Source organism: Macrobrachium nipponense, chromosome 39 (assembly GCF_015104395.2).
Source record: "Macrobrachium nipponense isolate FS-2020 chromosome 39, ASM1510439v2, whole genome shotgun sequence".
Taxonomy (NCBI): domain Eukaryota; kingdom Metazoa; phylum Arthropoda; class Malacostraca; order Decapoda; family Palaemonidae; genus Macrobrachium; species Macrobrachium nipponense.
In genome coordinates, this window is record NC_061099.1 from 3,316,236 (window position 1) to 3,330,701 (window position 14,466).

At 35.3% G+C, this 14,466-nt stretch overlaps 1 protein-coding gene across 13 annotated transcripts in view; it reads right to left on the bottom strand.

Moving 5' to 3' along the window:
* LOC135210038 (protein still life, isoform SIF type 1-like) overlaps window positions 1-14,466 on the bottom strand; it is a 457,406-nt gene that overhangs the window by 131,610 nt on the left and 311,330 nt on the right. For 12 of the 13 annotated variants that reach the window (XM_064242819.1, XM_064242818.1, XM_064242811.1 and 9 more), the window contains 7 exons: window positions 8,961-9,228; window positions 6,253-6,396; window positions 5,520-5,702; window positions 4,668-4,816; window positions 4,153-4,276; window positions 3,510-3,680; window positions 2,556-2,742 (listed from right to left, as the gene is read on the bottom strand). In XM_064242819.1, coding sequence (XP_064098889.1) covers window positions 2,556-2,742; window positions 3,510-3,680; window positions 4,153-4,276; window positions 4,668-4,816; window positions 5,520-5,702; window positions 6,253-6,396; window positions 8,961-9,228 — 1,226 coding nt within the window. The remainder of the gene's footprint in view (window positions 1-2,555; window positions 2,743-3,509; window positions 3,681-4,152; window positions 4,277-4,667; window positions 4,817-5,519; window positions 5,703-6,252; window positions 6,397-8,960; window positions 9,229-14,466) is intronic. The other variant, XM_064242813.1, reaches the window with a different exon arrangement.

Sequence of the window (14,466 nt, forward strand, 5' to 3'; positions counted from 1 at the left end):
GCTAACTGCATGTAATAATAAAATTTTTCTACACTCTATGAACACTCTTATTACAAACATCATTAATACAGTAGTTATGTATTATTTTTCTAAACCTTGTAAACCTGGAAAAGGCTCACTAAAAACAGTGACCCTAACTGAAGATTAAGTGAAGAGTATGATTAGTGATGATTCATTTGGTAAATCTTATGTTTGATTCTGTGAAGTACGTAACAAATTGTTCATGTAAATATTATTTTTTATTCCAACTGGTAGTTGACAACTGAATCAATTAATAGAACAGTGGAGAGGGTGCTATTATGAACACTTCTCTATGGAACTCTGTTTTTAAGAAATCAAGTCTTCAAATAAATATCAGTAATTTATTTGTGAAAGGTACCGTCCATGAGAGTGTTTCAATGAAAATTGGCAAATCAACCTTATGTATTATTTTTTTTCAAAGTAATGATTTTAATACTGAGTACAGTACATATCTCCAAGTGATATCATAAGTTTTCTGTACATCCAAGAAAATTGCTCTTGTTATTGTTTGTGATCAAATCCCTTATGGGATGTCATCCTTCCAAATAGGATAGTCAGTCTATAGTGATTGTTCTGTGATCAATATCTTATTGATATTGAGGTATTTAATATTTTTTTAAGCAATTTACAAAAACAACTTTCCAGGGAAATTGACCTGTAACTGTTTATATTACTTGGGTCTTTCCCTTTTGATGATGAGAATAATGACGGAATGAATACCAAATAAAATGTAACAAGTTACAAATGAGCATTAAGAATAAAATTCTCAGAGGAATTCAATATTCGTCCCCAATGTAAAATACCTGTGTGTGTGTTGCCTGTGTGCACAGGACCTCCAGAATAAAGATACTAATACAAAGACAAATGGGTGACAGACTGTTAATAATGGGGCACTAGATATGTGATGGCCAATCACATAGACCTAAGTAAAGTGAGAAAATGTCTAGCCTCCCAGCTGGCTGACTGCATAACCTAATCAATACTCATTTCTGAGGACTGAAAGCCCTATATTTCTAGTATTGTTGTCATTTCTTTCTTTATTCTCACACAAATATTGGTGCTGCAATTAATGGTATGCACCTTTAAAAGTAAGTTTTCAAGTTTAAGGATCTGTTATGGGTCGATGGTCTTCTATAACATTTCTCATAGTAAATAACTGTCACTCAGTACATCCTTATTGTAGTTTAAATTAAAATTTATATCATAGCACCTGAAAGTCTGAGCAGAGTATCATTCTTTTAAAAAATGGTCAGATCTCTTCAGCTTAGTCTAATAATAATCTAGCTGAAAAGACAAATGAACATTGCAATAAGTGTCAATTTAGCAAATGATTAGGATGAAGAAATAATGCCTCAATCTCCATACTCAGAACCACTAAAAGGGTGAAGAAGCAACAATTCTCCAAAAAGTAACATCATTAGGGAGAATGTCAAACCTGCAAACATATCTCACAGTGCAGTAAAATAACAATCCTGTGCCAATGTAAGTTAAAAAGTCCAACCATTCACTCTGTTTAAATAATACCAACTTCCTAATAATCAAAGAGAATTAGTTTATATATTTATGGCAAAGTAAAATAACACAGTAATACTACTTTGATTAAGCATAACATTCCGTAGCTTTACATTTAATTTTTTGAGTCCAGACCTTTAAGAACTTACCATATCAAGGGATGAAATTCTATTATTACAAAAAAACTGCATACATCCCATTTTTGCCAGTGACAACTACCAGTAATATAAAGCTTTTACCAAAATATTTATTACTTTCCCAACAGTCACATATGTTCTTTTAAACCAGGAATGACGATAAGGATTTTCTGCAATGAAACAATACCTTATAAGTCAATTATGAAAACTATTGTTGTCAAAAGTAAAAAAAATTATATATATGCCTATTTTAAATCATCATTGCCACTATGGTTGTAAGATTTTCTCTTTACAAACAAAGTGATGTGAGTTATCTCCACTCTCTTCTGTCTTGTACAATTTCTGCCTAAATTATACTATAGTACTGTATATCCATGGGGAAACAGCCCACCAAATTTCAGTATACTTTACTTCACTGCGAGTACTTTGACAGACTCTATTCCTATCCAGTCCCAACAATATCAAAACCAGGATATGAAATAAAGGATTATCTAAGTTGTTTTATAAACTATCACATTAGTCCTGAAGACATAAATCCACGAGTAACACAGAAAGAATGAATGTCCGAAGAGATACAAAGAATCTGAAGGTGTACAAAACTACAAGGGTAGGTCTTTCCAGGTATCATATTAGCAATACAGACTGAATGAAACGGCTCAATACCAATACTGAAACAAACTGGACAGGCTGGCAAGCTTCCTACTGAAAGGAGTCAAAAATGATGCCAGATGGTCTTCTGTCATTTGCTTTTTTTTTTCAGGGTGGGTGAAGTACAGTACCATATGCTCTCAGGTGGAGAAAGGAGAGTAGAAAAAAAGAGAATGATCAAATACTCAAATTCCTACGGACAGGAGAGGAGGTTGCAAAGGTGCATTCCATACCTACCGTTCTGCATTGCAGTGGAGCGATCCTCGACTCTGGAGATGTAACAGCAGAGTTCGTCCTGCCTCTCAGAGTTCTCTATGAGCTCAGCTTCTACGCTGAAGCCCCACATGTGATCCAGGGAAGATCGAGACAGTTCTACTTGGTAGAGAATTTTGGCACAGATTTCTACAACTTCGTGGGTTGCCAACTGCAATGAATTAAAACATGCATCATTACATTATCATCATCATATAATACTAAAAACAATGGCCCCTGTTGGCTTGTTCCAAACTAATGAGGTTCACCTTCTGAATAATAATAATAATAATAATACAGTAATAATAATAATAATAATAATAATAATAATAATAATAATAATAATAATAATAATAATAATAATAATAATAATAATATTTTTATACTGTATCCCAAAAAACAATTACTATCAATAAGCATAATGGATGGAACTTACGTACTTACAATGTATTATTTGCACTTCCAACAAAAATGTTAATCTGTTACCAAAAAACCAAATGATAAATAGCAAAAATGGGAGTATACTTATATCCTATTCTTACAAGCACAGATTAGCCACACAACTTCAGTTATTTACTAAACGAAGGTAAATTTGGCAATATTATTACCCTCTAGCATATGATATGGAATCATTTCATACTGAGGATAAGGATACTACCTTGTTAGTTTAACAAGAGTGAGTTTTTAGTTTAACAAGAAAGCGTACTGATCAGAAAAAGTTCTCATTAAACAGAATTACCAAAATGAAAAAGAATCTCCCTCTTAAGAGTAAATATGAGACAACACAAATGAAAAACAGTAACAAATATGATTATGAAAATGGATTTGTCATCCTTCACATAATATTCATCTAAATAAATCTAGAATAAAGGGGTGGTATAAGACTGAATGAAACACAGAATGTAAAGTAATGTACTATACGAAGACAACACAACTCACATAATTTTCAATGAGATCTGTGCGATGTGGCACAAAGTAATTAGTTTCCTCTAATTCTCTGCGCTTTTTGACTCGTACAAAATGCTCCATAGGATTCAGGCTCTTACGACTACTGGCTGCCACCAAAAATTCTTCAACGGTCATTGCATCTTTGAGGCTGATACTTACAGTCTGTTGGGGGAAAGAGAAAACAAGTTCAAATTTAAAAGTCACACTTTGGAAATTGAAAATGAGATGCAAATTCAAATATTACATACTGGGAAAAGAAAACGATATTAAGATTTAAATATCACACACTGGAAACAGAAAACGAAATGCAAATTCAAACGTTACACATCGGAAGTAGAAAATTTTTGAGATGCAAATTTCAATGTATCACACTAGAAACAGAAAAACCACAGGAAATTTAAATGTCACACGTTGGAAATCGAGAATGATATGCAAATTCAAACGTTATACATTGGGAATAGAAAAAGAGATGCAAATTCACGTCCATTTGGAAATAGAAAATGAGTCGTAAGTTTTAACTTAATATACACTGGAAAATGTATCTCAATAGTCTTTGATCATTGTGTAATTTTACACATTGTGTAATTTTACAAAGACAGGAAATAGGAAAAATAGTACTAAAGCAAAAGCTTACCTGATTGTCTGGCAAATTAACCTTGTACTGCTGCTCTCCCTCGAGTTGCTGTTGCATTTGCAGCGAGCGTCGAGACGAGACACTATTGCTTCGCGATAACATGGGTGCCCTGCAACATTCAAGACTTTCTCAGCAATGCACAGTCTTGCAGAAGAAGGTAATTCCAACCTCAGCATCAATGAATCCTATGTTATACTTCACTTAAGCCCTTCAGAAACTAATAATGACATAAACACTAGCATACGAATAAGAAACATCTTGATTTGTTGAAAGCTTTGTTATGACTTGATAAACATTAAATTCAATGTAAGGAAAATCTTCCATGGGTAAAATGTAATCTTTAAGAAAAACATAATACATTATAAGCTACAAAGTTATCAAGACTTCCAAAAGTTTCGGTAAATTCAATGGAAATAAGCTACAAAGTCATCAAGACTCCCTGAAGCTTCTCAAAATCCAAGCAAAAGTTAATCCTCCCGAATAAAAGACAGCTAAGCTCTCGAGATAATACTTACCTGCGTTTAGTGGCTCCTCTGCCAGCGAGGAGATTGTTGAGCAGGGAGGGACTTCGGGCACAAATATAAGCATGGAAGCTACTGACAGTAAAAACTCCTAACCGATTGAGCGTAGTCTTGGTTGTACGGGAGACGTGAGTTAACAAACCCTGTTAACAAAACAAATAAATAATTAAGTGAACAACATACACAAAATAATTGCTTCAAACTAAAGTTTGTCTTGGATGAATTAATCTACATGTGAACCATCCAAAAAATCATGATATAATATGTGAATCGGCAGGAAAAACCACGGTACAATATAATTAATCGGCAGAAAAGACACAAAACAGTCAAGATTTGATGGCAAAACAACTGTCTAAAAAAAATACTTCTTTAGTTTTGTGCTTCATGATACTGTGACTAAATTTCATACACAGCAAAACCGATCCACATCTTCATCTATTAATGTAACACAGTGGGAGTATCTAACATCTACTACATAAGTCAACCAGTCAAAGAGAATTTTGACTTGGTGAGAGGCAAACATACATGTCAAGTGTCTTTAGTTTAGTTAGTTGAAGGCAATGTGGTAACAAGCTAAAATTAAGTGCTTATTTTAAAGCCGATGGCGTTGTCTACCTTCAAATCTATGAGTGCTTCATTTTCTTAGCGTTGAATTTGTTACAGGCATTTCTGCATTACTGAAAAATTCCAAAAAAGTGAATATTTTACAAGTCACTGCTTCGAAACGAACCAGTCAATAAACGGTTAGCAGATCAAGAGACAATGCAAATGAATGTTCGCCTATAAACACAAAACTATTAAGATCCAAAGAAGGATGTGTCCAAACCCGGGTTCCTTCGCACTTGCCTTAGGATTGGGCAATTCCCCAGTCTGTAAGGAAGCCATGTAGCAACGCAGACGGAACTGTTCGCAATGTAGTCTCTCCAAGTTCTCTTCCCATTGCATGATTTGACCCATGATCTGCTGTTTGCTCTCTGCATCTGACACCACTGACAGCTGGAGTTCTGCCATATGCTTCAGTTTAGAGTCCTTTGGGGAAGAAAAGACACTGACTGAAAAGTCTACGCATTTGCAAAGAACATACACACTATGTACATAATAAGTTATGGTATACTCTATAATAAATAAATATCTGTCTGCATTCTGGTGTAAAACAAGGATTCTGATGAAAACAATAGAACTGAGAATCAACCTATAATTACATGAAAACAAACATCTTGGTATTATGAATGATATTACATTATAAATAAAATATTTAATATAATATCCTATTGAATTTAATACTATTAACCCCCTTGTAATGACTCTAATGCAAATCTACATGAAAAACAAGTAACCACTTATGAATTAATCTCCTCCAGTAATTACTGCTAAAAAAAAACCTACTTTTAAAATAAGTAAACACTCAAGTTCTGCCATGAAATAAACACAAGTAGTATACAGTAATATTTAGAGATTTGACTTCCTAAAAAGGATCTCTTTTGTCTGATGACAGACACGAAAATAAAAAGCTGAGCTAGGGTACAGAGCCACAAATTATCATGACTGAATTCTAATTACGGACAAAAACCACACTTACAGACTCAATAGCTCTGTCAATGCGGAAGATCTCCTCCTGTAGGAGATGTAAAGTACCCGTCTTGCCGCGGTGCCTGGCGAAGGCAGCTGCGCATGCGCTGTGAATACTGTTCACCCAGTTCTCCAGTTCGACTTGACAGGGAGCCTGAAAGAAGAGGTGTTCTTAGTATGTTATTTTGTTTCCTTGACCGTCAACGCATTCATTCTAATTCTCTCTTTCTTTCTGACCTTCCGTCTATCTTGTCTCCCTCCTTCTTTCTTTAAAACTTCAGTTGAAAGCCCTTATAGACTGGGTCAACAGACTATAAACCCGAGAGGACTCCAAAGGGAAATCAGCCTGCTGGGAGAGACAAGTTAAAGGGCAGGTGATAAGTAAACAAACACAAGGGAATAGTAAACAAAACCGAGACAACTGAAATTCAGGAGACGTCAGCAAATAGCAGGAATGAATTTGCTCTTCCTTTGAATGCTTGAAGCTCAGAAGATCCCACAACTGAATTAGGAAAATATTCTAAATGTTTTTATTATTATTATTACTTTTTTTGGTCTAACACATTTATCCTATTCGACTGGTTTTATATAGTGTGGGGTTCCGGGTTGCATCCTGCCTCCTTAGGAGTCGATCACTTTTCTCACTCAACTTTGGTATCTAGTTTATTCAGAAGTTGTAGCCAAGATAAAACTCCTAGGAAACTGAGTATAATTAAACCTAATGCTACTCACTTTGCTACGAGTTTCTTCTAACAAACTTGATAAATATTCCTGGGCAAATGCCAACCTAAGATTGTTCAGTGCCGATGTACCACAAACATAACTTTCTCTCTCTCTTCTCCGTATCTACAGCGATCAGATGTCAAGATGTAGAATGATATTTGGAAAGATTTAGTGTTATTTCATGTGTGCTTCAAAGTCACCATGCATTTTGTGTTCTATAGAACTTACACTTAGGGACCTTCGAAAAATATAAAAATGATCAAAAGTTTCTCTGAATTAAATTAAACTGCATTATTCATCCTTCAGCCAAAACACTTAGAAGTTTACGAAACGAAAGACAAACTACTCTTTTTACATTAGTTTCCCGGTTTAAACAGATTAAGAAAATAAAAAAGAAAGGGCTGTAAGTTTACGAAACAGAGTTAAAACGTTTCTCCTAAGACGAGCATCCAGGTTTAAGGAAAAAAAAAAAAAAAACGATAAGTAGAGAATGAAAGAAAACGGGAATAAAAACAAAACGAGAATCAAACAAAACGTAAATACAAAAAGAGGCGGTATATTTTTTCCATCTATTTTTCGTTCTCCTTGCACAGCCCAAAGACTGGCGGAGGTGACGAAGGGCATCAAAGGAAAGGAGCCGTCAGTCTCTCGGGCCCTCGAGAGAGAGAGAGAGAGAGAGAGAGAGAGAGAGAGAGAGAGAGAGATATCGGGGGCTTATACGATAAACGAAGGAAGATGCAGACATTCGTCGTAAATATTCATCTCAATTTTTGTATTCTTTCTTTCTTTGACAAAGATGATTTTTCAAAATGAAAGGAATGAGTCTAATGAAGGTGGATAGTACGAGCATGAAAATTACGGAGTGTATGTTCATTTCTCTCTTTCTCTCTCTCTCTCTCTCCGTCTCTCTCTACTCTCTCTCTCTCTCTCTCTGTATATATATATATATATATATATATATATATATATATATATATATAAAATATATAATATATATATATATATTATATATATATATATATATATAATCATAACTTCAGGAGAGCCGAAGACACATGATGAGTTAAAAGGATTTATTTGTTAAGAAACGTTTCGCACAAGGAACTTTGTGCATCATCAGTCTGTTAAATAAAAGTACATTTTAAAAATTAATTAAAACCAAAATACAAATAAAAATTACAATTTAAAATTTAAAAATTATAATGTAAAATTAGCATAATTCAAAGTTAAAAGTGAAATAAGAACATTAAAACACGACTACTAAAACACCAACCATTCGCTAAGAAAAGAGGAGAGAGAATGACTAGAAATGTAGATTGAGGTTTATATAGTATATATATATATAGCTATATATATATATATATATTATTATATATATAGATATATATAACTTTGCTTCCTAGACATAAGTCAATCAATCAATCACTCTGTTCTCCCTATAGATACAGTGAGGGGCTCAATTCTGAATTATTTTTTGCTCAGTGATCCGTGTCTCACTGATTACCTACCACATCGCAAAAACTACACGACTTTAAAATCAGGGGCGCTTGCCGTGGTCTATGCAACTCAAGTATATTTGACTGAAATACTTAAGAACTCCTATGGAGAAACTAATGCGAGCAACTTCAAATTCAATTCACAGTTGTCCTTCAAATATCTTATACACACACGCATCACACAGATATATATCTATATATATATATATATGTGTGTGTGTGTGTGTGTGTGTGTGTGTGTGTGCGCGTGTCTGTAACATGTACAGAAGGAACTGGCTGACAACCATACAAACCTTTTCCCACACCATGTACTTCTAGATCGGCAAGACCAAACTAAATCAGTTAGAGAGAGAGAGAGAGAGAGAGAGAGAGGAGAGAAGAGAGAGAGAGAAACACGATCTACCTGGAAAGAAAGAAAGCCGACAGACCCACACACAAACGCACACACCTACACTGGCGCGCGCGCGTGCGCAAAGGCGCATGCCCAGTCCTTCCTTACCTGGAACAGGTAAGCGTCTCCAAAGGCCGTCGAGAGGCAGAAGATGTAGTCCCTCTTCGGGTGTTCGGGAATCGGCTGCATGATGGCGCCGTCCACGATGATGAGGTGCTTGGGGGCCGCCTCCACGGAGCGCCCTTCCCTCGAGTCGCAGGGGTAGAAGAGCAACGTCGTGCCCTTCAGGCAGACCCAGTAGCCCTTCCAGCCCCGCTTGCGCGCCAGCTCGATCTGGTGCTTCTTACGTAGTAGCCACTTCTTGACGCTCAGGAATCTGGAAGAGAAACGGATACCACGATAAAACACTATATACTTTACACAAGATTCAACACCTTATTATTAATAATATTATCTACTTCTTGACTCTCAGGAATCTGGGAGAGAAAAGAAGACGACGATAAAGCAATGTACTTTACATAAGATTCAATACTTTTTAAATAATAATATCCACTTTTTGACGCCCAGGAATTTGCCAGAGAAAAGACGACGATAAATCGCTGTATACTTAACATAATTTTCAATACTTTATTAATAATAATATCTACTTCTTGACGCTCAGGATTCTAGAAGAGAAAGGGATACGATGATAAAGCAATATATCTTATATAACATTTAATTCTTCATTAATAAAAATGTCCGCTCTTTGACACTTTGGTTATTTGCAGCGTCCATTCGGCCCCTAGTTGCAACCCCTTTCATTCCTTTTACTGTACCACCATTCATATTCTCTCTCGTCCATCGAGCTTTCCACCCTCTCCTAACAATTGTTTCACATTTAAACAGCGAAGTTCTCCTCCTGTTAAACCTTTCAAATATTTCTACTCTCGATTTGCGTTCCAGCGCTGAATGACCTCATAGGGCCAGCGCATGGCCTTTGGCCTAAGTTCTAACAGCCCTCAGTGCAGTGGGAGTTGTCTTCTTCCCCGCGTTTTGCAACTAGAACAAGAACAACTTCCTCATCAAGGTTGCGTTGCAGACCAAGCAACCAGCCACGACCGAGAGCTGACTCGATTCAGTTCCGTCCAATTTGTGTTCAAAAGTTTTCGCTTTCTAATGACTCTGTCACCGTTATTATCTGATTTGGACTCGGGAGTATTTTCTCTCTCTCTCTCTCTCTCTCTCTCTCTCTCTCTCTCTCTCTCTCTCTCTCTCTCCGTTATAAACCACGATGAAAATCCAACTGATTAGGCTCAGATTGGAGGAGAAGGTCAGGTCGCGACCTTGAATATACCAAGGGTTCCATACCTCGTTCTGGTATGGTTTCTGAGATATTATTATTATTATTATTATTATTATTATTATTATTATTATTATTATTATTATTATTATTATTATTATTTATACCTATTCAAAGTTCCTTACGGAATATAAATATGAACCAAAACTAATCGTTAAAAGCCATTCAAAACCTTTAAAACCTAACCATAAAGTGAAGCCAAAACCAGATTTTGAGTCTGTAAGTCACCCACACTCAAAAAAAAAAAATAATATATATATATATATATATATAGATATATAATATAACGTATATTATATATCTATATATATATATATATATATATATGTATATATATATATATATATATATATATATATATATATATATATAATATATTTTATATATATATATATATATATATACACACACACACCAAACTCAGATATAAGATATAACTACCCTTCCGGCAGTCTATCTCGAACACAATAAGAGAACACTCTTCTCTCTCTCTCTCTCTCTCTCTCTCTCTCTCTCTCTCTCTCTCTATTGACAGACGCCATTTTATTGTATGCAAAGCACTCCGTTAAGGAAGAGGAGTTTTTCTCTGACGGTTTCATTTCTTCCTCGAGTACTGGGGGTGAGGGGGGGTGTGGGGGGAGGGGGTGGAGATTCCGATGGACACTAGATAATTCGAAGAGGTCCTCTCTTTTGTTTTCTTTAGGCAGTAGTGATTATATGCTTGTGTCGATTCTTGCACGCGCGCGCGCTCACACTGCACGTGTATATATGTTTATGTTAGTGTAAGTGTAATCGAGAGAGAGAGAGAGAGAGAGAGAGAGAGAGAGAGAGAGAGAGAGGAGAGACTTTAAAGCGAATCAATGATAAGTCGTGAATAAAATAGATCTCAATATTCCCTCAAATGTACACATGCAAGCGCACAAGACACACAAACGAGAGAGATAGAGAGAGAGAGAGAGAGAGAGAGAGAGAGAGAGAGAGAGAGAGAGAGAGAGAGAGCTTTTCAGCTGCAGACACAGACTCCTTCAGAAATGCTAAGGGAGAAAGATGGAAAAAACTATATAAATAAATATTCCCAAAAAAGCCCACAGAAAAAAAAATCCTCCTATACGAACTCTCCTGAATTACCAAGGTTATGATACTGGGTGAGCGCTCATTTCCCACACCCGTAACAAGAAGTCTGTTCCGGAAAAAAAAAAAAAAAAAAAAAAAAAATAAACTGAGCAAACATGAATATATTCCCCAACCCTTCATATTCCCCGCCGGATTAAACATACACACTTGAATTCTCCAGCCCCCAATAAGCGCCAGTTTCAAGTTATCGAGAGAGAGAGAGAGAGAGAGAGAGAGAGAGAGAGAGAGAGAGAGCTGATAAAAAAATGGTTTCTTAAAATTACGAAGTACCGAAGGGCAGAGAGTTTGTGGTTGTTTAGCCTTGCAGAAACATCAAGCATGGCGGAAAAAAACAGTCTTTTTCATTTTAAATCTTTTTATTATGGTAGAGTTTACTCTACACTCTAATTAATCATTCCCCCTTCCCCAACCCCCTCCCCTCTTTCGGTTCTGTGAGTGAACGTACTGCCTCTTTTACTCTATCAATTTCTCCTCTAAGATTATTTTCGTCTTTCATTTCTCTTAGTTTTTATATTCAAATTCGGTCACATTTTTGTCTCCAGTCTGTAACTTAACCTTTCCTTCATATATTTAAACAAATATATATATACGCGCACAAACACACACATACACACACACACAAATATATATATATATATATATATATTATATATATATATATAATATTTATTATATGCAATGCATGTATGTATATGCATGTATGTATATCTGATATTTTGACCTCAGACTTTATGTACAGACCTCAGGAACTTCAAATGTATTACCTAAAAACAAACGTTTTTATGTATTTATGTATGTGTGCATGTGTGCATGTATGTACGTATGTATATTTTGACCCAAGACGTTATGTACAAACCTCAGGAACGTCAAAGGTATTACCTAAAAACTATTGTTTACTAAAGCAAAAAAATATATGCATATACATTTCATTTTAGATATACATAGTAAAAATTGTCTATGCGCATATTTTACACATACGTCGCACTTGTATTTCTATGAATACTGTATGCAAAATTTAAACCCACACTGAGCTGAGCTTAACCTCACCGTCGTCGTGAACACGTCAACTCAACGAAACTTGTGATGGCCTTCAAAAACTGAAATGCCAAAAATCACAGAACAGGAAAAATAAACGCCAACAAACAACTATCAAAGGAAACCTGTTCATTACGGTACTCTAACAATGTACCGTACATAAACCCCAATAAATGAATAAATGAACTTTACAAAAAAAGTAATTTCTGCTAATTGCAATAACAGCGCCACCTGTTGCATTGACAAATTAATTTCTCAATTGAATTTCTCAAATTAACTTCCTAAATATTCCCGTCTGCTCTACAATCACGCCTGACGCAGAATGACACCATCATTGCCATAATTATTGGGGTCTCATGGCACTGATTGGGAGAATAATAATTATAATTATTCTGGCCTTTGAGATAATTAGCCAGATTTTGACTGAACGTGTAATATACAGTAATTCTGTTGTAAACAGGGAGCTTGAACTAATATTAGTACTAACAACTGATTACTACTACAAAAGTACTTTTATTAAACAGGTTTCATCAACGAAATCTCAAAACGCTTGATGAATGAATAACAGCAAAGAAACGATAGATACAAAATTAATAAGGATAAAATCGACGCAACTATTTGTATACAAACTGTTGATAAAGATCTATGTCAAAAATTGTTATATAAGAAAATTGGCATAAATGGAAATAGGCAATAGCTTGAGAAATATATACATAAAATAGTTTTAGAAAAATACGTTAGCATATATTACAAAACACGTTCGACAAATATTTTGGAATATATCCTAACATCATACGGTTGAAGATAACAAGTGTATTTATCATGCACACTTGAAAAATGTGGCATAATAATCATCATAAATATGAAAACGTGAAACAAGCTACCCCTTCTCATTACCAAATACGATTAAATACATCAAACACATCAACAGCATCACACAGACAATCTGACTCGATTAGGTAATGTAGCGAATCGCCATTAGCAAATGCGTCAATATACAACGTAAATATGAAACACGTCTGAGAAATATCATTAGCAAATGCATAAACTTAGTTTACACCGGATTCCTCTTTATCAGCAATTCACGTAAACTCCCTTGCAATTCCCCTGCATTTCCCTCTATACCTCCAAGGGAAGGTATTGCCTCTCCTCGTTTAGTGGACCTGCTTCATGCATGCGCCATGTTGCCAGTCCCGTCGGCGGATACTCTCTCTCTCTCTCTCTCTCTCTCTCTCTCTCTCTCTCTCTCTCTCTCTCTCTCTCTCTCTTCAACTTTCATTTCATGAAGTAGGTCACAAGTGATATATATATATATATTATATATAATATATAGATATATATATATATATATATATATATATATATATATATATATATATATTTATATCGAGCTACAATGTCCTTTAATATCTAATTCGCTCTACCTCGGAATTAATATATTTTCATATATGCTTAACCGAAGGGGAATTTTTCGATAATAGACTTGCCTGAATCGGGCGCGAACCCAGGATCCTTTCAAATCCAGGAACGTCAGTGAAGCTTTTACCTACTACACTACCGCGAGAGGCTAAAAGTTCATGTCGCCTCTCACCCTCAAATATCTTTTTCGCTGCGCAGGTAATTCGTTGGTTTGGAGACATCAACCCACCTCGACTCCGGTAGTTGTTTGTAGTGCTTTTGACAGCACGTAGCCAATCTATAAGTCATATCACATTTCCGTGATTCATATACATATATCGAGCTACAATGTCCTTTTTTAATATCTAATTCGCTCTACCTCGGAATTAATATATTTTCATATATGAAAAAATGTATTAATTCCGAGGTAGAGCGAATTAGATATTAAAGGACATTGTAGCTCGATATATGTATATTGAATCACGGAAATGTGATATGACTTATATATATATATATATATATATATAATATATATATATATATATATATAATATATATATAGAGAGAGAGAGAGAGAGAGAGAGAGAGAGAGACTATTGCTACTTGAAAGTGAAACACATGGACTGAAGTGGTGGGTCGTTACTTGGAGGAGCGTATTTCTCTCTCTCTCTCTCTCTCTCTCTCTCTCTCTCTCTCTCTCTCTCTCTC